This window comes from Heteronotia binoei, chromosome 4 (assembly GCF_032191835.1).
Source record: "Heteronotia binoei isolate CCM8104 ecotype False Entrance Well chromosome 4, APGP_CSIRO_Hbin_v1, whole genome shotgun sequence".
Lineage (NCBI taxonomy): Eukaryota > Metazoa > Chordata > Lepidosauria > Squamata > Gekkonidae > Heteronotia > Heteronotia binoei.
Window position 1 is genome coordinate 33,337,341 of NC_083226.1, and position 25,808 is coordinate 33,363,148.

Sequence of the window (25,808 nt, forward strand, 5' to 3'; positions counted from 1 at the left end):
CAAAGCTGGAGCTGGCTATCTCAGCAAAAAAAGATCAGTTTCCAGTTATGTGTGGATGCAGAACCAGAGTGCAGTCCCATCTTATTGACCCAGCTGCAATAAGCTATCATAATTCCACAGACCTAGAGCAGGAATTGTTATATTAATAACTATAAAATTGCAGTGTGGACCATTATCATTATTATCATTGCTGGGGCATTCCCTATCTTTCACACATGCTAAATAATGCATTTTCCATCCACTTCAGCAACCATTTGCAAGTGGATTTTACCATTTCACACAGTAAAATCCAGTTGCAAAGTGCATTGAAAGTGGATTGAAAGTGCATTATTTGGTGTGTGTGTGAAAGCAGTCCCCACTAAACTGCTGGGATTTTTTTTTATTATTTAACAAGAGTAAAGAAGCTAGGAGGAGATTTTTGAAAAATCTCAGCATAAAACAACCTTCAGTGTATAGGACTACAATTATTAGTTACATACAGGATATTTTCAAATTTCAAATAATCACAATATTTTTGCAAAAATCCTTCTGTCGTTCCAACCCTCGATTTAACAAAAGTTAGCATATGCACACATTAGGATCGGCAGTATGATCAATGCACTCCATACATGGCATTCAACAATCCTTCTTTATGGCTCTCTCAGTAGCTTGGTCTCCATGGTGGTTACTGGCATATGACTGTCTCCTCTCACAAGCGACTGGGCCAAAGTATGGCCACCCAGAATTTTGTCATTCTCAGGTCTTGCAACTGTCGTAGGTGGTTCTCGGAGCTCACTCGGTTCCATATTTACTTTGATGAAGACAGTGGGTTCTGCAAATGGATCCTGGGTATAACCATGATCATAACCTGGCTGCCTAAACCCTGAGGGAGTTGGATGCAGTCCATTTGCTGTCCCACTTAGGTCATCGTTCATGGCTGGGGAAATCTTCTGGATGCCTGCTAGGGCTGTTGCATCAGCTGTACCCTCTGGGAATGGTAGCTGACCTGCTGAATTAGCTGGGTTGGAGCCTGCCTGACCTGCTGGAAGAAGCCCCTCTGGACCTTCAGGGAGGGCTTCAGACTGGCCGGATGGGATCAATATTCCTGACATCCCAGGGAGAATTAACCCAGTAAAAACCTGAGAAGGTGATCCCTGTGTGAAGGACAGTGAGAGGATGCATGTCAGAATCTCAGACTACAAGCTCAAATCAAAGAAGAACACATTATGAAGCTACCTTATACTGAATAAGGCCATTGGTCCATCAAGGTCAGTGATGCCTACTCTAACTGGCAGTGATTTTCCAGGACCTGAGGAAGAAGTCTTTCACCTCACCTACTACCTGGTTCTTTTAACTGGAGGTGCCAGAGAATGAACCTTGGATCTTTTGCATGCAAAACAGAGGACATTCCACTAAATCATAGCTCTTAACCAAATGAGATCTGGAAATAACTGTGCTTCCTATTTCCAGGTTCTCCATAATGGGAATGGTATGAGCTGAGGCCCACTGGGAATCCTACTTAGCAACTCCCTCCCCACCACGCCTGAGTTTTCACTTGCTACTGTCCCCTCTGTGTATATGTGTGTTAAGTGCCATCAAGTTGCTTTAGACTCATGGTGACTGTATAAATTAATGTCCTCCAAAACATCCTATCATTAATGGTCTTGCTCAGATCTTGCAAACTGAAGGCCATGACTTCCTTTATTGATTCAAGCCATCTCATGTTGGGTCTTCCTCTCTTACTTCTGCCTTCAACATTCCCTAGCAGTATTGGTGTAGTGGTTAAGTGTGTGGACTCTTATCTGGGAGAACCGGGTTTGATTCCCCACTCCTCCACTTGCACCTGCTGGAATGGCCTTGGGTTAGCCATAGCCCTGGCAGAGGTTGTCCTTGAAAGGGCAGCTGCTGTAAGAGCTCTCTTAGCCCCACCCACCTCACAGGGTGTCTGTTGTGGGGGAGGAAGCTAAAGGAGATTGTGAGCCGCTCTGAGACTCTTCGGAGTGGAGGGCGGGATATAAATCCAATATCTTCTTCTTATTATTGTCTTTTCTGGTGACTCTTGTCTTCTCATAATGCGGCCAATTACAATAGCCTCCTTCTAATCATTTTATCTTTTAGGGAGAGTTCAAACTTGATTTGATTAATCTCATCTGCCAGCCAGTATCCCACAAAAAGGCTCTGTCTTCACTGCAGTAAAGGCTATAAACTCTATCCGATGCTTTGGAATGCTAAATTCCCTAACCAGCACCAAATCCTGCAGTTTTCCCTGTGTTTGCATGAAATGCATCCCATCCTGGGGGCAGCAGTGTCCCTAAAGGCCACAGTGGTTAGCAGGGCTTTTTTTTTTTTTTGTAGCAAGAACTCCTTTGAATATTAGGCCATACACCCTTGATGTAGCCAATCCTCCTAGAACTTCCAGTAGGCCCTGTACTAAGTTGCCCTGTAAACTCTTGGAGGATAGGCTACATCAGGGGTGTGTGGCCTAATATGCAAAGGAGTTCCTGCTACAAAAAAAAGCCCTGGTGGTTAGTATCCTGTCACATTGGCCAAGTGTGCTAGATTGATTGGCCAAGTGTGTTTACTGATTTTGACAAACCATATGATAAGATCATTATAGAAATCAGGTAGTAAGCTATTTACCACTTCTTCCGAACTGAGCACTGCACCCTAAAATTCATATAAAAAGGGGGGGAAGGGAGAAAGAAACAGCAAATATTAAAGACAAATGCAATTTAAAAAATTAAGTGAAAGAATACAAAGTCTCCTAAGCACTGACTTGCAAAATTCAAGTCAGGAACTGCCCTATTATGGAACATTATTTTATATCAGCATCATTCAATAACTTGAAATAAGCGTATCTTTGATTCTGGGTTTCCTGAATTCTGGACTCAGGCACTGACATCAAACAGCCAAATCTGAATGTCTGGCAAATATCAAAACTTGGTCTTAAGTTGGTCTTATTTGCATGTCAAGAAAAGTTACAGCATCAAGGAGGAGAAAAGTGGGGGAAGTTTTAGTTTATGTTTTAGAAACTGCAGAACAGTTACTTATATAAAGTGAATGCCATTTCCAAATCATATGTTAGCCTTATGTAATCTCTAGACTGAAAAATTAACCAACTGGCATCTATTACAGTCAACATGATAGAGCAACTTAGGGAGAAGACATGGGAAATGGAGAGACAATATCGTGAAGGTGGTTGTGGGATGAGAAGACTCTCATTAATATCTTGAATGGGTAAGCTCTGACGCATCCTATGGAATGGATGTTTTTTGTTTTTAGATTGTTATATTGCTTTTAGATTGTGTATTGTGTTATTATATGTATCTGATTTTAACCTTGTATTATTGACTGTTGTTACCCACTCAGAGCTCATTTGGGAAATGGCGGGCTATAAATTGAAAATAAATAAATAAAAGTGAAACTCCTCTACCACTATGGTCTCAGGAAATTTATTTCCAGTTTAAATGTGAAAAACACCTATCATTTTGAGCCAGTCATGACAAAATGAAGTTAATAAATATCTAGTATTTCTGTAGAGCTTTCTGAGCACTTAAGGCACTTCACAAATATGGGCTTGGATCCAACCCACTTTTCTGCTGGAGGAAAAAGAGGAGGAGGTTTACTACCACAAAGGCAATACTTGAGATCATGGGATCTGCATGGATAAGATATATGAGACAGGGGTTGTAGTAAGGAGGGGGAATTAGGTGAGGTTGAGTGAAACAGCTGGCTTGATTCAACCCTTTATCTATCTTTTATAAACTCTGTTATTTGTCTTGCTGGTTATTTTAATAGGTTTTTTAAAATGATATTTTATTGTTGTTATCCACCATGGGGTCCCAGTTTTCTGGGAGGAAGGTAGACTTATAAATGTTTTAAACAAATAAAGGGAGGGAGTCATAGGCTGCAATCAGACGTACTAAGCAATGGACCATCAATCCATGTTCAATGCACTTTCCAACTGGATTTTACTGTGTGAAATGGCAAAATCCAGTTGGAAAGTGCATTATTTAGTGTGTGTGACTGCAGCCATATTATACCAATATTGCAAATACTTCATGACAGAGGTAAGATTTGGCCTCTCACATCTTGGCCTCTTAACCACTATGCTATACCAGCTCCTAGCCACTTAGTGCAATTTCACATTTGGTATTAAGTTTTTGTAGGCTCCCTGAGGGGAAAAAAATCATGCCAGATCTGCAGGATGATTACCTCACATTCCATATGTATTTCTTTCAGGATGCTTGTTGAAAAACAGATGTCTCTATTAAGCTACTTTCGAGGCAGAGGAGGGAATCACCTGTATCAAGAACTCAGGCAATTCATTTATTTATGCCTTATTTCTTACCTGTGGTCCCATGTTTCCAAATATAATTGGAAGTATCTGCAAGAAAAACAGTGATTATCATATTGAGATTGTTCAGCTGTTTTGGTAAGCTACAGATAAGACTGATAGTTACTTCCCTGGCACTGAAACTATCGGAAAAGGAAAGGTCACCTGTGCAAGCACCAGTCGTTTCCGACTCTGGGGTCACGTTGCTTTCACAACGTTTTCACGGCAGACTTTTTACGGGGTGGTTTGCCATTGCCTTCCCCAGTCTTTTATACTTTCCCGCCAGCAAGCTGGGTACTCATTTTACTGACGGATGGAAGGCTGAGTCAATGTTGGGATGGAAGGCTGAGTCAATGTTGGGCGGGCTACCTGAATCCAGTTTCTGCCAGAATTGAACTCAGGTCATGAGCAGAGAGTTCAGACCACAGTGTTGCAGTATTGCTGCTTTACCACTCTGCACCATGGGGTCCTCTGAAACTATTACATAGCTATTAAAAATAGTAACCATACTTGACAATGGTAAATGCTTAGTAAAAACTCCCCCCCCCCCCATTAATTCTGTAAATAAGGGGAGTCACAGGCAAGGGATAACAGGACCTTTCTTCTTTTAAGAACTGTTAAGAGCAGATTTCGACAGGAGCAGAATTTGGCAGGAGTGGTTTGTTGCTCAGGAGTGAGAATGTCTGTATCTTTGGAAATTATTTCCTCTGCAGAACTCTGGCAGGCACATGCAGAACTCTGCCCTGATTGCAGCAGCCATTGGTTCCCTGATCAAAACAGGTTCAAAATATCCACACAAAGCCTTTTATGCTAGTGTGCCGGCACTGGTCCTCCTGAAAGGGGTGGGGGGGATGTATATTTTAAAAGCACTATTTAAGTACTCGGTGTGCTTTACCAACCTAATCATAGTAATCCTGACCAGAAACTGGTAAGATCAGTCAGTGCTGAGTAATGAGCCTTGTAATTTAGGTGCTATTGTGCCTCCCACCCTGTTCCTTTCTGGGTTCCACTATCTCTCCTCCTCACCTGTCCTAGCATCCCACTTGCAACACTAGCATCCCACTTGCAACAATAGACAGGGAAAGGGGTAAGTGAAAGGATCTAGCAACGAATGGAGCAGGAGGAACAGTTGTGGCCACTTTTCCCACCGTGCTAATTTTAGCAATGGGTGAACTCAGCAATATTCAAACTGCAGGTGCATCACAGCTTGTGAGCAGCAGTGTCAAATGCTGAAGATCCCAGTCACCAACAAATATAATTAAAGTCTGGTCAACTCTGGTAGTAGTAACATTCCCTTGCTAGAGGTGAGAACCTCAGTAAGACAGAACAGAAAATTGTGCAAGGCTATCTTGGAAGCACATGGCCAAGATGATTTGTGGTTACAGACTTTTCATCTGCTCCTCAATGCTACTTCAGCTCTCATTCCATTCACTGTGGCACTATCACTGCTTATCCGTTTCCTTTCATGAGTTGTCCTGTAAGGGAACATGGGCTTCAGCATCCTTCCTGTACACACATATCATGAAATACATTGATCTCCATGAAATGGTAGTCTGCCTGGATTTTCTGAGACCCATTTGTTTGTTGGATCTTGTCTTTCCTCCATTTCATGGAGGTGATCTCATCTTTCCTCCATCTCATGCAGAAGGAGATGCTCCAAGAAGCATCACTTTTGTGTCTGTAGAGAGCATTCCACTGTAGGAGAATGCTTGGCTTGCAACCTCTCAACACTTTGCGATTGGCTTCAGTGCTAGTGGCAGCCATTTTGTGATTGCCTCTCTATAGTCTGGAGATGAGCTGTAATTCTGGGGAGTCTCCAAGCCCCGCCTGGAGGCTGGCATCCCTACTGCCAGGCAGCCATTTTGTGATAGTGACTACAGTGTCCACTTTCTGTCTTCAATATTCTGTAAATATCCACAGGCTCAAAAGGTAGGAGACCCCTGATCTAGTACATACACAGATGAATCAACAGAATAGTAAGTAGTACAACACCAATACTTCTCAGATCAATTTGTTAGAATATTGAGAAGTTATGTTCATTGAGACCCCAATTCCCAACTTGTAGCTCTGCTGGAGATGGGCAAGCCTGAGCATTGCACCAGCATCCTATTGCAAGATCCTACATGGAAATGAGTGAATTGATTATGTAGGTGGGAACTAGTTAATACAAACAACTGAACAGGCTATAAAATACTTGCTTGAGGTGGTGGCAGCAGCTGCTGTGGGACATTCAATCCGTCACCTCCTGCTGGCAATATTTGTGTTGAAGGGAATAATCTGTGTCCAAGCAGAGCTAAAAGCTACATGACAAGCAGGGGAGAATTGGAACCCATTAGGAACAGTACCAAAATACACGAAGGATTTAACTTCATAGAGTTAAATGTCAGTGTTCCCTCCAAGCTGCAGAATTCTCACTTTGTGAGCAAAATTCTACTTTGTGAGCTACTGGCATTAAAGTTGTGAACTACTGGATAAATTATTGTGCTCTAGGGTCATCCTTCCTGAGCTAAGAGAAAAATGTGTGAGCTGGAGGCTAAAAATCTGTGAGCTAGCTCACGCTAACTCAGCTTAGAGGGAACACTGATGTCCATATGTAAAATCTCTTGACAATTCCTAAGAAATTGCAAGAAGGGAATTTAACTCCAAGGTTAAAAGGGGCTGGTGATGGCAAGCTTGCTTTTTCTATGATATTTACCTTTTGCTCATTCAGTTCCTGATTCACACGTATTGCAAGACGCATTGCTCTTTTATATTCAGCCCATTTCAAGAATGGATTTCTTTTTGTCAATGCTGGGCCTGAATTTGGAAGCTCCTTACTTAGGATAGCAACAGACATGGAGTATGGGTGTGGGGGAGGAGGATATAGGTTCTCCATTTCTTTAAACAAGCAGGTAAAAACCTCTGAGCAGAATACATCAAATCATAATTGGGAGAAGCTAATTATACTGTAGGGTTGCCAAGTCCACCATGCCAGAGACATCATGCTAGGGATGCTCTAGGACTCCCAATAAAACTCTGTTTTACAGAGATTTCTAGAGAGCATCCATGGCTCAACATTGCCGGCACAATGATGTCACTTCTGAGTGGCGTCATCGTGCAGGGCATTTTGTGCGGTGATGGGGCTCTTAGGGAGTGAGGATCCCCCCAGTGGCCTGCTCCTTGCCAATGGGTTGAGCCCTCCAAGCCAGGGGATCCCCCACCCCCAGTGGGAGCTTGGCAGCCCTATTGTATTGTGTTCTCGGCCTTTATGCCCTGACCAAGATGGCCCAGGCTAGCCCAGTCACATCAGATCTCAGAAGTAGTATTTGAATGGGAAGAAATCCAGGGTAGCTATGCAGAGGCAGGCAATGGTGAATAACCTCTGAACATCTCTTGCCTTGAAGACCCCATGGGATCACCAAAGGTGGCTGTGATTTGAGGACACTTTCCACCACTGCCTAGGCCTTGATGCTGCTCTTCATTCTGAGAAACAGATCGCCTAGAGTCATGGTAGGCTTCCCAATCTCTAGGTCCCAGCAGGGGATCCTCCAGTTTTACAGGCTTCCCCCCTCCCCCAGCCAGCCGGCCAGCGGGGGAAGCCCCACCCCCACAGCCATTACGCACCTCCATGAACGATTCCCATAGGGAATGATGAGGAATTGATCTGCAAGTATCGGGGGCTCTGGGGGGGCTGTTTTTTGAGGTAGAGGTGCCGAATTTTCAGTATAGCATCTAGTGCCTCTCCCCAAAATACCTCCCAAGTTTCAAAAGGATTGGACCAAGGAGTCCAATTCTATGAGCCCCAAAATAAGGTGCCCCTATCCTTCATTATTTTCTATGGAAGGAAGGCATTTTAAAAGGTGTGTGGTCCCTTTAAATGTGATGGCCAGAACTTCTTTTGGAGTTCAGTTATGCTTGTCACACCCTTGCTCCTGGCTCCACCCCCAATGTCTCCTGGCTCCACCCCCAAAGTCCCCAGATATTTCTTGAATTAGACTTGGCAACCCTAAGGCATGGAAGTCACTTGCTGCATCTACTACTTAACCTCCTGGTTAGATAAGGCCCTGAGAACTTAACATAATTGGGCTTTTTAAAAGCTGAGCTTTAAAGCTACACAATGGGTAATTTTAAGCTTGCATAGATGCTTCGATGCTTCTGTTGTATGTGTAACAGGCAAAACTTTCAAAACATGGACATTTGTTGCTGGTTTATTCCTCTTGCTTTAAAATATCCTCCTTATTCATGCCATATAAAGCACACTGCATAAATAAATACCTTTCTTTTAAAACTGTGCAAGACACCATGTAATATGTCCTCCTAACATTTCACATTGGCAAATAGGGGCACTATCTTGTATACTTCCTGTAAGACCCATATTCTCATACGTTCTGAGAATCCTCAGTACACTCATCATTATAGGTGGAGCCTCTTTTCAGTGCAATGGTATATTCTGCACTGAGTAAAAGTGCAGTGGTATATTCTGCACTGATTTGTTCTTTTGATAATTTCAAAATTAACTTCATCAGCTGCAATTTGTGACCTATTAAGCTATGAATTCTATTGTACTCTAGTGACCATTTGCATATGTTCCCTGCCTGTAAACTAGAAGTGAGATACATGCTTCCCTTTGCCCAGGCCTCATTTTGTGCAGGAGCTCACAGGAGTGGTGCTCTGGAGCCTCTAAATTTTATTGTGCTTTTTCTTTCTTAAACCCCCTCCCCCCAATACTTGCTTCTGGGCTCCATAGTTCAAACTCTCTGTGAGAATTTTGCTGAACTCTAACATTTGACAAGCTTTCTAATATTTCCCCCCACAAAAAATAGGAATATAACCAAAACATTTAAAGCAGACAAATGGATATCTTCATCATGCCACTGTGGCCACACAGGAGAAAGTAATTTAAAAAGTATGATGGGGGTAAGGTTTTATTATGACAATTATAATTCAAGAAGCATATTAAGGTAGATGCTGAGCTGATATAATTTAGTACTCCTTCCAGTGATGTCAGGGATGTATGACATATGCAAATGAGTTATGCAAATGAGTTGTGCTAATGAGCTCTAGTATCTCTTTTACTACAAAATGACTCCTGCCTTTGCCCCACCGTCCCATTCAAAGAGTTAACTTCTAGAGATCTTGGGGCAAAGCAGATGCTTAAAAAACAGCAACTAGTAAATTCACAAACTTAAAAAAAAATCCAAAAACTGAACAGGGACATACTAGAAATTCCAGATAATCCCTTGTAAATGAGAACAGATAGCACAAATAACATTCATGTTTTTCAAGCAAACAAAACATTTATATAAGGAGCAATCAAAAATGTACCTTCTGATACCAACACAGCATTCTATAAAACAAACATTGTACTAATCATCACACACTGAGACAGAATCTTTATTGGTCCATAAAAAAAAATATGGCAAAAATATTTTTTTAAAAAAAGAAAAAATATTTTTTTAAAAAAAAGAAGAAGAAAAGAACTGAACACTTGTTAAAAAGCAAGGGGGAAACTTACAGTATTGAGGTCTATTGGGGCCATCTGTGTGTACGGCAGCAACTGGAAACCAGGGACAGGCTGTAAAACAAGGAATGGCTGAGGTTTGGTATGCAAAGTGAATACTGCAAAATTGTTAGAAGTGCCAGTACATCAAAATCTGGGCTAGGCAAACAAATTAGCAAGAACCATTTGTAGTGCTCATATCGGGTATTCGGGCAGTTAAAGTATACCTGTTCAGGACTCCACACTTGCCTCAAAATGGCAAATCTCCTCCTACCTATAGTTATTGCTCAGAATAAGATGTAGCATGCCTTTAAGCGGCTCCATTTTATCCATTGGACCATTCAATGAACTCGGTGCATTTATAGGATGGTGTAGTGGTTAGAGCATCATAGGATCCGGGATACCTGGATTTGAATTCCCACACTACCATAGAAGCTTGTTGGGTGACCGTGGGCCACTCACACATTCTCAGCCTAACCTACCTGACAAGGGTATCATGAGGCTGAAAAGGAGGAGAGAATTATCTAAGCCACATTGGTTCCCCATTGAGGAGAAAGGCAGGGTATAAATAAAGTAAAAAATAATGAGGAATGTGTTGACAATTATATGCTGTACTTATCTGTAAATAGGCAATGGTCTAATCTAAAGAACTGGTTCCTAAAAGTCTGGCTGGAGAATGCTAGTGTCTTGTCAGAAGGGCTGAAGTGGGCCTCAAAAAATTATGCAACCACTTGGAAGCATCAGCCACACGTGGCCCTTGTGATACCTGAGGGCCCATGGAGCATTAAATTTGTTCTTTTGGTATATAGACTGTTCTGAAAAGGAAGTAAGGATGCATTCGAATTGCTAGAATAGCTGATGTGTGCAGGGGAATCCTGGAAACATTATCCTTGCCCAGAAAGCATAATATTATCCTTCAGCTTGGACTGACTGAGGAAAAGGGAAACTGGGGGCTGGGGACAGGGAGAAGAAGAATTGCAGATTTATACCCTGCCCTTCTCTCTGAATCAGAGACTCAGAGTGGCTTACAATCTCCTTTATCTTCTCCCCCCACAACAGACACCCTGTGAGGTGGGTGGGGCTGAGAGGGCTCTCACAGCAGCTGCCCTTTCAAGGACAACCTCTGCCAGAGCTAATGGCTAACCCAAGGCCATTCCAGCAGGTGCAAGTGGAGGAGTGGGGAATCAAACCCGGTTCTCCCAGTTAAGAGTCCACGCCCTTAACCACTATATCAAACTGGCTCTCAAGGAAGTAACATTAAATGGGCAAGTTGGAAGGAGAATGTCTGTCCATTGCCCAGAGAAACAGGGGTGATTTAAAATTTCCCATTTCTTCTGTTTCCGCTGAACAATCCCTGTTTCAGATTTGCTTCTCACTTACTCATATGAAACCTAGCTTTAAAAAAAAATCATTTATTTTTCATTGCATACTTTCCTTCTCATAAAACACACATTTCCATCAAGATTATTTTATGTATTAACAAATCAGCACAATACATGATATATATACACATGGATGATATACGCTGTGTGTATGGAAACCATATTTGCTAAGTATAAAAGCCTGTATGGCTTGCGTCCACAGCAGGAACCCACAAAATCAATAGTGAAGAATGGGCAGTTGAAAACAGTGACAGAAATAGAAAATATGAATAAATAAAGCAGGGAACATTGACTCAACCATGCTTGGAGTGACTGAGAATATATATAATTGTCGAGGATGTAAAATATATCTTCAATTTTAATTCTCTTATAAAAACACTGCACCAGATATTAAAAGTCTGGGAACCATTGGTCCAAGCAGTAACCAGTTACAATCAATTTAAAAACTGTGTGCAAATCTGCAGGTGATGATAAGTTACTTCCAGTGGAACCAGCCCAGCCCTAGACCCTTTGGCACCCTAGGCAAAGCTAACTACTTGTGCCCCACCCCCTTCTCTGAGGTCACTGAGGCCCAATCTCTCCATTCTATCCTATGAGCCCACAGTGGCGTGGGCCTCCGCTGTGGTGTGACCTCAGAGAAGGGATTTAAAGTCTAAAACTCTTTCTGTAGCATTGTGCTGCAGTGGCGGCCGGATCCCTCCATTCTGTCCTATAGGCCCATGTAATAGATTGGGGGAATCAGGCCACAGCAACTCCAGAGAAGGGGTTGCCCTGCCGCCCACACCTCTTGGAATTTCTGAGAGGCATAGGAGGGGAGATCCTTTCTGTGCTTTTGTATCTTTGGGGACTCTGAGAGGTGTGCAGGGGGAGAGATCCTTTCCCTGCTTTTGCACCCCAGCTATAATGTATTTTTCATGTATATGTTTGGCTTGAGTGTGTCTGGATGTAGAACCCTAGAGACTAGTTGTCCTCAGTATGGGACTTATCCTGTGGGATTCTGCAGGATGCAGTCTTTTCCCTTCTACTATTAAGGAAAAGGAAAGGTCCCCTATGCAAGCACCAGTCGTTTCTGACTCTGCCGTGACGTTGCTTTCACAGCTTTTTCACGGCAGACTTTTTACGGGGTTTGCCATTGCCTTCCCCAGTCATCTACACATTCTCTCCAGCAAGGTGGGTACTCATTTTACCGACCTCGGAAGGATGGAAGGCTGAGTCAACCTGAAGCCGACTATCTGAAAACCCAGCTTCTGCTGGGGATCGAACTCAGGTTGTGAGCAGAGCTTAAAACTGCAGTACTGCAGCTTTAACACTCTGTGCCATGGGGCTCTACTATTAAACCTGTATGCTAAAGCTCTTAGGAACAGATCTTTCATAACTTTGGAATTGGGAGTCATCAATATGCTCTATATCTTTGTATCCACATCTTTTGGCATTGCAGTAGAGGTCTTAAATCACTGCTATAGTTAAATAGCTAAGAGAAAAAATTGAAACTGAATCCTGAGAAGACAAAAGTAATGCTGTTTGAAAGGCTGAGACTGAAAGACCTTTGATGGAGTTCACCTTTGATAGAGTTCCGTTTGCTGACTTGGTTAAGAGTTAGGAATAATGCTGGCTCCAGCAGTACTGCTGGAGAAGCCAGTTAATGCAGCTGCAAAACATGCTTTCTTACAGCTTTATCAAGCCTGGAAGGTTACCTTGACTTAGCCTATCTGGCTACCTAGATCCATACCACAGTAACACTTGAGATCAGACTGCTGTAATGCACTCCACATGGGTCTGCTCTTAAAGTCAGCCCAGAGACTCCAGGTCATACAGAATACCACAGCTCAATTATTATCAGAAGCTAGAAAGGGATGCACATTGCACCCATTCTGCAGTTATTGCATTGGCTTCCCATCAGCTGCTGAGTACAATTCAAATTCCTATTGTGTACAAAGCCCTGCATGGCCTTGGACCCTCATAACTGCAGCCCTGCTTCTTCTCTTGTGTTCCATCACAACAATTCGGCTCATCTGTTCCGCAGATGCTACTCTACAAAAAGGCAAGATCAACAACCTCCCATACATGAGACTTCTCTGTGGTGTAAAATAAAGTTGTTTAGTAGATCTTTTCTATAATGGTTTCATGGCTATATTATCACAGAACAGTTCAGGAAGATGCTTTATAAAAGGAACAAGACTGGGACTTATACCATAGTGTATAGGTTGTATTATCAGTTTGGTGCACATACCACGCTGTTATTGTTTCAATGTTTTCTATTACTGTAATGCTATTTTTCTTTAAAATATCCACAGCCTGTATCATGTCAAATATGCTAAACTCACTCAGATTTCAGTAATCCTAGTCCTAGTTCATTGCCCATTTGATGTCCCCTTGTCAGGTCTTTTTTTTTAGCAGGAATGCAGTTCCGGCTGGCTCAGCATCAGGGGTGTGTGGCCTAATATGTAAATGAGTTCCTGCTGGGCTTTTTCTACAAAAAAGCCCTGCTTCTCATATTGATTCTATGGACCCATACTGCGCTCATTAGATGTCTCTTTGTATGAAACGTCATCAGCTTACAATGTGTAATCTGCTTTGAGTTTCATTGAGATAAGTGGACTGCAAGTGCAATAAATAAATAACAGCCTGGAGGGAAAAAAATGTCCTGCCCCTTTAATACAGGCAGGGCTTTTTTTGTAGCAGGAACTCCTTTGCATATTAGGCCACACACCCCTGATGTAGCCAGTCCTCCCGGAGCTTACAGTAGGCCCTGTAAGAAGAGCCCTGTAAGCTCTTGGAGGACTGGCTACATCAGGGGTGTGTGGCCTAATATGCAAAGGAGTTCCTGCTACAAAAAAAGCCCTGGATACAGGCTTAAAGAGATATTATTTACAAGGTGATGTTATTGACCTCCATGCCATGAAAAGCTTCAGCTGTCCATTCATTAAGTCTCTATTAAAGAGGCAGAACATTTTTTTCTCCTCCAAGTTGTTGGCAACTCTTCTTGGTATAATACGCCAATAATTTTTGTTCCAACTTGGTGTAGGGTGAGAACTTAAAAGTGGGAATGTGTTTGCCACTGAAAAATAACACAGACATTTTCCAAATACAGTAAAGATTCCAAGCATGCAATGCAATAATATTAAAGAAGTAAAACAAAAAAAAATCAATGAAAAATAATAGCTTAACCCAAACAAAATTTCTGTACAGATCCCATGCTTTCTTACTTGCAAGTTGTTCACTCCTAGCTCTGATGGGGTTTTTGGGAGGGTCATGGGGAAATTTATAAATGGCCATTCAAGTGGAGCAACCTGTCAAAAATGACAAAGAGTCATATCGATCAACAAGTAGTTTAAAAATATAATCTGACAAATCAGCTGTGAGTTATACGGATAGCATCGCTTGAAAGATCTAGATATTGATCATGCAATATACCCCCCAAAAAGTTATATCTGAGTGAACAGCGATGAAAAATCTTTCCTCAGAAGTAAATCCAGTGGAAATCAATGAGACTTATTTCCAAATAAACAACTGTAGGATAGAAGCATTCATTTCTGAAATCACACCAAGTCCTCAATATATAAATACAACTGAGTTATAGCTGAGGTATGACAGCAAGCAACTTTCAAGGCAAGTGAGAAGCAGAAGTGGTTTGCCATGGCTTTCCTCTGCAGGGACTTCCTCAGCAGTCTTCTATCCAAGTCCTGACCCTGCTTAGATTTCAAGAACTAATGAAATTGGCCTAAACCATGATATCTTTCCTCCCTACTGAGTCCTGGTATCATACAATTAGCATGAACTTTCAGTGTTCTTCAGTTCAAGTTTTCCTGTTCTGAAATGTACTGTCCCAATCCATCTGCTGCTTCTTAACTCAAAGGGTGATTAACACATGGAATTCACTGCCAGAGGAGGTGGCAGCAGCTACAAGCATAGAGAGCTTCAAGAGGGGATTGAATAAACATATGGAGCAGAGGTCTATCAGTGGCTATTAGCCACAGGGTATTGATGGAACTCTCTGTCTAGGGCAGTGATGCTCTGTATTCTTGATGCTTGGGGAGGATGCTTCTGGTGTCCTGGCCCCACTAATAGATCTCCTGATAGCAGCTGTTTTTGGGTTTTTTGCCACAGTGTGACACAGAGTGTTGAACTGGATGAGCCTTTGGCCTGATCCAACCTGGCTTCTCTTATGTTCTTATGTTCTGCTGTACAATGCACTTTACAGATTGCCATTATTATTTTCAGCATAAAAGGGATACATATCTGGAATTCTTACTCTGGTCGCTTGTGAAGCACACATCTTGCTACAGAACCCACCAATGACTTTGAACATCTATCTCTGGTTTTGTGAATGGACAGTTAAAAGAATGGCATTTTACTCCCAAGAGGAACCTCAGCCAACATAAATTGTAATCAGCTTCAACTTCCCAATCAGTGTCAGTGGACCATTTCTAGAGCTTAGGGGACACTATGGCATTAGATGCATTCAGTGCATTAAACCCTGTGGAGGCCCCAAGGCAGTCAAAATCTTGGGAGCCCCCTTGCAAATTATCTCAGAGTCAGAGCACTCGCCCTGCTGGCCATGGCCCCCACTGCAGCCTGCAGGCACCTTCTCAAAAGCCCCTTTGACAAAGCTTCAGGGGAGAGGCACAGAGAGGCACACTTGGCAACAACACCAGCAGCAGCCGCACCAGGCAACTTGGGCAAAGAGCGGCTCAGTTGCTGGCTGTGCATGAAGGCTCTGAGGGCTGCAAGCAGGGGGAAAACGGGGGGGGGAGCTAGCCTGGGGCCCCTAAAGGCACGGGAGCCCATAGACCAGGGCCTACTTGGCCTAATTGTTAATCCAGCCCTGGATGCATTAACACGAGGTAGCAGAGAAACAGGGAAATGACTTTGGATGGATACAGATGGTGATCTTTTTGATGTAAGGAACCTTATTTCTTCTGCACACACAACCATGTATAAAAGCAGCAGCATGGAAAGAATTATCTTCACCTACTGAGCCTGCTTTTCTGGTATGAAACCAGACAGCGGTGTATATGCAATCAACAACAACACAGTAGCAGATGCTCCCGTTGCAAGGATGCACAGGTGCCACCATCACCCTAAAACTGGAACCACTGGGTCAGATTTGCCGACTAGCACCTCTCATTCTCCACATCAGCCCATTTGACGGGGGATTATGACCTCTTATCTTTCAGTCTACCCACAGTGCTTTGTTTAATGGCCCTAGGTGGAAGAGTTCTCCTTTGCAAACGGGCTTTCTGCTGATTGAAGGCTGACAGTCGGCACTGATGTCTGATTTCTCGGCCCTATCTCAATAGTAATGCCAGTCTCCATACTGAGAAGCTTCACAGAGATGGCATGTTCCACAGGAACGTTATTTCGGCAACTTACCTCATTTGGATGCTGGTTTGCTAACGCAGTCTGATCCGGGACCAGCTTTGCTGGAGGTAGTCCATATCCAGGATTTGACCTTTGCTACCATCAGAAAACAACCAATAATTAATAATGAAACAATGTGGTCTCTTTTTTTAAGAAAGAAGGACCACCCTTCTCTTTGCTGTCTGTTTTCCCTTTGAAAGAAAACTGCACTATGATGGTTAGTTAAAAACATTCCTTCAAAATCTGGCTCCTGTTCCCAACAACTCCTAATTTCATTCATGAAAAAGACAGACACGTATGCAATGTATTGTGGTTGTGGTGTTCAAGCCTCCAAAACAAAACATGCACACAAGTTGCCCCTTCACCATCCCCTGACTAGCTTTTTCGCATAATTCCTTCTGCTTCCCTTGTAATTCTTCCTATGTTTCCCCCAAGCAATCGACATTTCAAATTCGGTAGCAAATTAACTTAAGCTCCAAGCTGGTGGACAGGAATACAGAACTGAATCAATATCTTTCCTGCAGAAAATGATCAAAAGTTCTTGAGACATCACAGTCTTGCTGTGCCTGACCTGACTTTTCTTGACAAAATCACACTTCAGCAATGTTTTTGAAAAGGGTATTAGCAGTACCTGTGTTTGCTGTGGATTGTTTCCCTGGGCTCTGTACCTTTGCAGCAGTCGTAGTATCTGATAAACGGAATGCGAGACAGCTTTATGCAATATGTAACCTATTTGAATCCCTCATCATAACAGAAGCAACATGAACTATTTGTACTGTTGTGATGTACCATTTGCATGCAAAGTTTTCCTTGTAATGCACCTGCTTTTTTTCCCATAAACACACCGCTGAAATCTAGACTGAATTCACCAGCACTGAATTCACCAGGACTAAAACAAAGCAAATGTTTTGATGGCACCTGCTACTGGGTTTCCATCTCATTTCACAAAGCAGAGTGCCAGACCTAAATCTCCTGCACCTCATTGGAGCAGGGCAGGAAGTGTTTCAAGAGAATTCCATGGAGGGCTTTGCATCTGCAGAGAGCCCCTGGATGGAGGATGCTTGGTCTGAAACCTTCCAACATTTTGTGTTTGGACCCAGAGCCAGATGGCAGTCATTCCTTGGTGGCATTCATTCCCCATTGTTCAGAAGTGCCGCAGACTCAAGAAGAATGGGAACTTTTAGGAAATAGGTTTACTAAAAAGCAAGGCTTCAACATAAATGACATTGTAACCTCTCTTACATACACATCCCAAATGCATTCAATAATCTTTATTGTGCACTGCTTTCATCCCTAATTAATACAGCAAAGAAGTAACAAAAATATTTGCAATAACTGCAACAATCCTGGGTATTTTGCAAACTGTTTTGCTACATATCCCATTTGGCTATGATTAGTGGACTGCTTTAAATCCTAGTGCACTAGTGAGAACTAAGTGCTTAACTGAACGGAGTGTTGTAGCCTCACTGATTTCTTGCTTTCTTACCCATTTCCTGAAGGAAGAGTGAATCTTATACAGCAGGGGTGGCCAACAGTAGCTCTCCAGATGTTTTTTGCCTACAACTCCCATCAGCCCCAGCCATCTGGCTGGGGCTGATGGGAGTTGTAGGCAAAAAACATCTGGAGAGCTACCGTTGGCCACCCCTGCTATATAGAGTTGCCTGTCCCAGGTCCCAGCAGGATATCCCCTGGTTTGGGGTGCTCCTCTCTGCCACATGCCCACCCACCCCCAGAATGCCCCCCAATCCTCCCTGCACTTGGGTGAGGGGACCTGGCAACCCTAATTTTAAAAGAGAACAATCAGTGCAGCGGGAGGAGTGGCAAAAGAGAGGGGTTGGATCCAACCATTCCTCCAAGAAGAAGCTCTTCTTCCAACACAGCAGCCGCTTAAGATGGGGGGACCCTCCTTAAACTAGAGGAAGATTTCAGACTTTGCTCCATGGAGAGGTAGGATAGTGCTAGGAACCACCCCTTTGCAGCTCAATGATCAGGCGGCCTCTGGGCCACAGTTAACTGGAATGATCATCCATGCAGGCTCCACTAAACTTTGGGTCCTTTTGCAAATTGTTTCAACAATGCAGGACTTCCAGGCAAACAGTACACCTAAATTAATCCAGGGGTGGCATTTGGGTTTGCTGCCTGGGACACCAGAATGGCTTAGGTTATCCTTGGCCTTTTTCCTGGCCACATAACTCATCATTCAAGGTTTGCTACGTGCAAGAAGCATGGGCAACTTCTTCAAGCTCTGTTCCTTCTTTGCCCAGCAGTTTGGGTGATAAATCAAGGAAGAGGGGAGAACGATGGTATCTTCTTACTGTGACAGGGGTTGCGAGACACTTAAGAGAGAGATTCCGAGATGCATTTGAAGGACATGCTGTATGACAGTACCAGAGACCTTCCCAGAACACCGAGCTTTCCCAGCTCATGTTTGGCAAGCACCAATAGATGGGCAGTATGGGGAGCAAACTGCCACCACTGGGAAAAGGTAAGGCAGAGACAATGCCAACAGGATCCATAGCCTAGATGCTGTTTTTCACGTTTCAGGGAGGTAGAAGGACCAAGGCTGTTTTCCACCTTGGGCACCTTTCATCTTGAAAGATCATTTATCTAGAAATACAATGACTCATAAAATGAAGTGGATTTTTTTTTTTAAAAAAAAAGCTTTTCTAACAACAACATGCACAGATAATCTCACATTGTTTACTTACTTCTCTGCTGTTGCTTGTAGCAATGGCTCTACTCAGTTGGTTTATCTGAGGAAAGAAGGGGATTCCAGATATAATATATCAAAATATATATGTGCATCATTTTATTTGTTGTTAATATTAGTCACCCAAAATTTCTAATCTTACAGTCTAGTCATAATACGAAGAATGCTGACTCATGAATATTTACGATGAGGGTTTATCCTCTTTACTGCTACGAGAGTGCAACCCCCTGAAACATAGTTTTAAATCTGGATAGCAACACCACAACAATAATTACTGCCCAGTCTCAAATTGGCCATTCTTGATCAAGTGAGTGAACACTGCCTGGGCTTGATCAAGTGAGTGAACACTTCTGGGATTCCTGAATGAAGTGGATTGTTTGGATTCATTCAAATTTGGTTTCAGGCCTGGTTGTGGGACTGAAACAGGCTCAGTTGCCCTGGTGGATGACCAGCACTGGGAGATGGACAGGGGGAGTGTGGCCCTTCTGATTCTCCTGGGCCTTTCAGTTATGGTATCCTTTGGAACTGCCCTTGGGGTTAGGACTGGGGGGCTAGACAGGTGGCAACTCAAGAAAGGGCATTCTTGGTAGTGGCACCATTTGGAACTCTTTCCCCAGGGAGGTTCATCAGTCTCCTTCTATTGCTGTCTTCCACCAGTGGGTGAAGACTTTTTTTGGTTTTGTTTAGTGTTGCCCTTCTAAATTTTACTAGCTCTCCTCCCTGTCTCTGTGTTGTATGCATTTGTATTTACCATGTGTTTATAATATTCTTGTTTTAAATATTGTGTGTGTGTGTATATATATATATAAAATATTTAAAACAAAAATATTATAAACACATAGTAAATAAAAATGCATACAACACAGAGACAGGGAGGAGAGCTAGTAATATATATATATTTGTTTTTAAAATATTTTTAATGTTTGGAATGTTTTAATGTGAAGAGGAGGAGGAGATTGGATTTATACCCCACCCTTCACTCAGAGTCTCAGAGCGGTTTATAATCTTCATTCCCTTCTCCTTCTCGCAACAGACACCTTGTGAGGTAGGTGGGGCTGAGAGAGCTCTCCAAGAACTGCTCTTGAGAGAACAGCTCTGAGAGAACTGTGACTAACCCAAGGTCACACAAGCAAGTGCATGTGGATGAGTGAGGAATCAAACCCAGTTCTCCCAGATAAGAGTCCACACACTTGACTACTACACCAAACTGGTCACCTTGGGGACCCTGAATTGGATAGAAAGACAGCATAGAAATGTTTTAAATGAATAAAATAGATGCCATATTTATTTTATAAATAGATTTAAATAAGTGAAATAGATGCTATAAATAAAATAGAAATGTGTCAGAATGCTAGAGATCTGGGACATAATCTTTCTGTCCAATGAAATTAACAGTCGATGAGTGGGTTTTGACATTATGTCCTTGGTAGGAATGAGTGGATGACGTTTTTGTATTCTTATTTACTCAGACTGCTTTCCAGCTTTCCAGTATCCATTCACTCCCTTCACATGGATTGCTACAAGATCCATGTCTCATTGCTGTGAATGGGTTTAGCCCAACGGGCCTAGAGGGAAGTCCTGGGCCAAAACATTTCTAAATGACAATGGGTCTAATCTCTGTGGGTATTAATTGGTAGGAAATGACTCTGTTCAGGTGGTGCCTATCAGCCCTTGGAAGTGGTCCTAGGTGAACTGAAGGAAAGTGTTTGTGTGTAGCTGAAGGATAGTTTTGACACTGGAAGAGAGAGAGAAGTAAACAGATGCTGTGAGTTGGCTAAAATGTCTTAAGGTGCATGCATACACTCTCTCTCTTAGCCACCACATGTACTCTACTTGTATACTATTAGATCAACCAAATACTACAAAAAAAAAAAATCTGAAAGTCTCCCATTCCTATGTCTTCTAAAAGGACCAACCCAGGGGAAAGGAGAGCATTCACCTTGGAACTTCTTGCTGCTCAGAAAAGTGGGGAGTGTGTAATAATATTGCATATTGTCTTGAAGCTCAGAGGGCTACAATGGATGAGGTAGTTCCATTTCCTCCCCTCATGACTATATTTTTCTTGATTACATTGGCATTTGCTTAATTATAGTTAATCATGTGTTTCCTGCATTCCATGAGCCTTTACAATTATTTCTTGCATCTATGTCTGTTGGGGTGGACTAGAAGGAGGGGGGGGAAGGCTTGGAACAAGGACCTCACCCCACAAAGTAAGGAGAGAGGGAGAAAGAGCATTTCCTTCACCATGTAGGGCATGGACAGGTGAGTCCTACCCTATGCTGTGAACCTCCTTCCTCACCCCACAAGGTGTTCAGGTGTCCTCACACCTCCTTCCCTGCCCTGCATGGAGTGAGACTTTCAGTGGCTGCTACTACCCTGCACAAGGCAACGACTGCCAGATTTGAGCTGAGGCAGCCCCATCAGTGGGCTATCTCCCAGGCCATTGGTCCACTGGGACTTTTCTTGTTGGTCTTGATGGTCAGTTTGCCCTGTATGTCTGCCTAGCAAAGTCCCCCTACGTTCACCTGACAAAGAGATCTATGAAAATTTATGCTTGAATAAAGAATTGTTAGCCTTTAAGATGTCATATGGCTCTTGTTTATTTTCATGTAAGGTAAGTCAGGTAGAAAGAGAATGACTGGTCAAACCAGTTGACCAGAACCAGCATGGTGCAGTGATTAAGAGTAGGGGACTCTCATCTGGAGACCTGGGTTTGATTCCCAGTCCTCCACATGAAGCCTGCTGGGTGACTTTGGGGCAGCCACAGTTCTCTCAGAACTCTCTCAGCCCCATCTATCTCAAAAGGTGCCTCTTGTGAGGAGAGGAAAGGGAGGTTATTGTAAGCCATTCTGAGACTCCTTCGGGTAGTGAAAAGCAGGGTATAAAAATCAACTTCTTCAAACATCAACCAAGTGAACTTCATGGCCCAAGTGGTCAGAATGTCAGACTAGGATCTGGGAGACCCAGGTTCGAATCCCTGCTCTGCCACAGAAGCTTGATCTTGGGCCAATCACACCTTCTCAGCCTAATCTACTTTACAGGAGTGTTGTGAGGATAAAATGCAGTAGAGAATGATGTAAGCTGCTTTATGTCCCCATTGAGGATAAAAGCAGGATATAAATGAACTAACTAAATAAATTTGAATGCAGATCTCTTAAGTCCAAGTCTTGACATTAACCCTCAGGGCTTTGTTTGTAGAAAAAGCCCAGCAAGAACTCATTTGCATATTGGCCACACCCCCTGACACCAAGTCAACTGGAACTGTGTTCCTGTGTATTCCAGCTAACACCGCCCCCGCCCGCTAACCCCTACACCACAGGTGTACCTCCAGATGCTTTAGTGTCTTGTGATTTTAGAGACTTGCTGCAACTCTTCTAAGAATGTCCTGTCTTTTGTGAAAGGAACATCCAAGTATTATTAATTGTTAATAAGATGTGAGTATTACTTTAAAATATACAGACATGAACTCATGAGACCTTTCTGGTTGCTGTTTACATGTATTTTAAAAGAAAAAAACAAGATGAGTAGTCTAGACATACACAGAGAGGGTGCATGGATTGTTTTGTTACTTGTGTTTTTCTGCACCTGAAAACAAGTTGTATTTCAAAGCATCCTAAATGAGTGGCGAAAAGCATTCTAAAATTGGGCTGGTAAATCATGCTGAGTCTTCTGCCTTAAGCTGTGTGTTTGGAGAGCCCTGAAGTAGGCAACAATTTGCTAAGGTCAGGAATTCATGGCTAGACAGTAACTTCTGTCTGCTCCATTCCTTGCTTTCTGGCAGACTAGATAATCATTGAAATTTCACAGGCAAGAGAGGGACGTCATAGGATTATAAACGTTTTCCTTTTCCTCTGCTTCCCACCATCATTTTCACTATAGTTGCAGCAAGATAGCCGCAGCAAGAATGCTATCTAGAGGAGAATGTTGTAGGGACCAAATCACTTCAATCTTGTTCCATCTACACTGAGTTCCTATTTGCTTCCAGGCCTCTGTCAAGCTGCTCTTGACCTTTAAAGTCCCTTATGACTTGGGACCTGCATTCCTTAAGCACCATTTGCTCCCATGCAGATGTTCCTGACCTTACAAATCTTCCACCACCCTGCTCTGGATGCCCGCATCAACTGACGTTGAAGGGTGGCAATCCATGAAAGGGCTTTCTCAATCATGGCACTGAAATGATGGAATTCCCTCCACACAGAATTCACACGGAATTCCCTTCACCCACTAGTGGGTGAAACCTTTTCTGTTTCATCCAGTGTTGCCTTACTGACCCACAAGGCTTTTTTTTAGAAACAGCCCAGCAGGAACTCATTTGCATATTAGGCCACACACCCTGACATCTCCATTGTTTCACAGAGGGCTTTTTGTAGAAAAAGCCCAGCAGGAACTCATTTGCATATTAGGCCATAATCCTTGACACCAAACCGTCTGGAACTGCATTCCTGTGTGGTCCTCAAAAAAAGCTCTGCTGACCCATATATATATATATATATGGGAGCAAAGGCTGCTTGGTATAGCCCCATCTCATCAGATCTCAGAAGCTAAGCAGGGTAGGTACTTGGAAGGAAGACTACTGAGGAAAGCTCTGAAGAGGAAGGCAACAGCAAACCATCTCTGCTTCTTTCTTGCCCTGAAAGCCCCTTGCTGGGGTCAACATAAGTCAGCTGCAACTTGATGGCACTTTATGCACACCCATGCACTGTTTTTAACAATTGATTGTTAATGGCTCTCCACCTTGTGGGGCTCTAATTGGGTGGGAAGGTGGGGTACAAATATTTTAAATAGATACATTCTATCCCCTTTCCTGGGAAACGGGCCATCTGTATAACTTTTCTCATAGGAAGGAAATCCCTGCTTTGACTCTAAATAGTTCAGGGACCTTCAGTCCATCCAGAAGGCTGTGAGATGCAGACATGGTTAGCTGCTAAGTCTGAAAGGGAAACATTTGCAAGAATTGTATTCCTTCCCCTCCCTATGATGAAGGTAGTTCTATGCAATCTACACAGCTGAAATCTGGCACACCATGGCACTCTACGAGATCTGCCTGGAAAGAAGACATCTGGAATCTCATCCTACAATGGGAACAAGAGATGTTCCCAGGCCATTGAAAGGACTGAGATCTGGTACATGTGTTGGCCAAGAAATGGCTATTCCTAGAAATGTCTGGCAAACGCCATTGTTTTTCATCTAACAGGCCTAGAGGCATGACATTTCTTCATAACAGAGGTAACATTTTCAATACAGAAAAAGCCATGTTGCACATGGGGAGGGGTAACTGCAGTGCCTATTCAGGGTTAGAGCTCTGGATCTGAATTTACAGAACACAAGTTGCATATGGTGTATATACAAATACAGAAACTCTCTGTTCTTGTTTCTATCCTTCCTGCAAAGAGTGTAAAGCTGAGATCACACATGCTAAATGAGGCACTTTCAATCCACATTCCATGCACTTTCCAACTGGATTTTACTGTGTGAACTGGCAAGATCCCATTGGAAAGTGCATTGAAAGTGCAATATTTAGCATTTGTGATCACAGCCTCAGACAATGTGCATGGACTTTCTCTCCTCCATTTTATCCTCACAGCTTCCCTGTAAGGTAGGTTTGGCAACATAGGCTGAAAGAGAGTGACTGGCCCAAGTCTTCCCTGTGAAGTTTTATGGCGGATTGGGGGTTTGAACCTCGGTCTCCCCATTCTTTACTCTTCTGAGTTTACCAGACATGTATGCTACCAACACACACCCCCCACCCCCCAGCAAGCTGAGAAAATTAGAAGCTACTTACTGGCAAGGCGATTGTCAGTCCCAAAAGAGAGAGAAACAGAATTACAATCTTCATGTTTCAAATTGGTACCTGTGCGAAGGAATCAGAAATCCTGTTTTGTTCTGTGTCTTTTAAGTGCGTCGTTACTCACCGTGCAAATTCCTATCTTGGTGCAAGATGCAACTCTTACCGTACTGCTGTCTGGCAAATCTGGAAGGAATACTAAAATAGTTTGGGTCCCACTGTGCTGATGAAACACTTCTCTTGGTGGCAGCAAGCTTTTTGAGACGCGACGGCCTCCTGCATGTATTTAAACTCTCTCCTAAAGAGGCAGTCATCAGAGAAGAACCCACATGAAGTCATTTTTTGTTTCACACTGTGCCCAACATCTTATTATAAGCAAGCATCATTATGTCCCTGAGTGTCTGTGGTCACTGAGGGAAATTTCAGGCGAATGGAATGGCATCAAACAGAGAATAAAATTGAGAATGAGCTAAAGACAATTGAACCTACTTTTCTCAGGAGAAACCTTATCTTATTTTGAAATCTATGAGCTTGTCATTCAGTCTGGTCACTGGGAAAAAGCCAAATAACATAGACACCATTGTATAGTAGGTCGAACATCAGCTAGGAGATCTAGGTTCGAATCCCCCTTTGCCATGAAGGCTTGTTAGGTGATCTTGGGTCAGTTATTCTCTCAGCCTAACCTACCTCACAGGGTTACTTTTGTGAGGATAAAACAGAAGAAGATGTGCTGTAAATTGCTTTGGGGGCCCAATGGGGAGAAAAACAGATTATAA

General features: G+C 42.9%; 1 protein-coding gene across 1 annotated transcript; it reads right to left on the reverse strand.

Moving 5' to 3' along the window:
• Positions 1-594: 594 nt before the first annotated feature.
• AMTN (amelotin) lies at positions 595-25,311 on the reverse strand. The gene is made up of 11 exons (XM_060236379.1): positions 25,199-25,311; positions 25,030-25,098; positions 19,246-19,290; positions 17,169-17,225; positions 16,550-16,633; positions 14,383-14,466; positions 9,810-9,869; positions 6,514-6,615; positions 4,331-4,366; positions 2,620-2,646; positions 595-1,133 (listed from the first exon to the last, which is right to left on the reverse strand). The coding sequence occupies exons 2-11, from the start codon at positions 25,081-25,083 to the stop codon at positions 630-632; spliced, it is 1,053 nt and encodes a 350-aa protein (XP_060092362.1). The 5' UTR covers positions 25,084-25,098; positions 25,199-25,311; the 3' UTR covers positions 595-629.
• Positions 25,312-25,808: the final 497 nt, after the last annotated feature.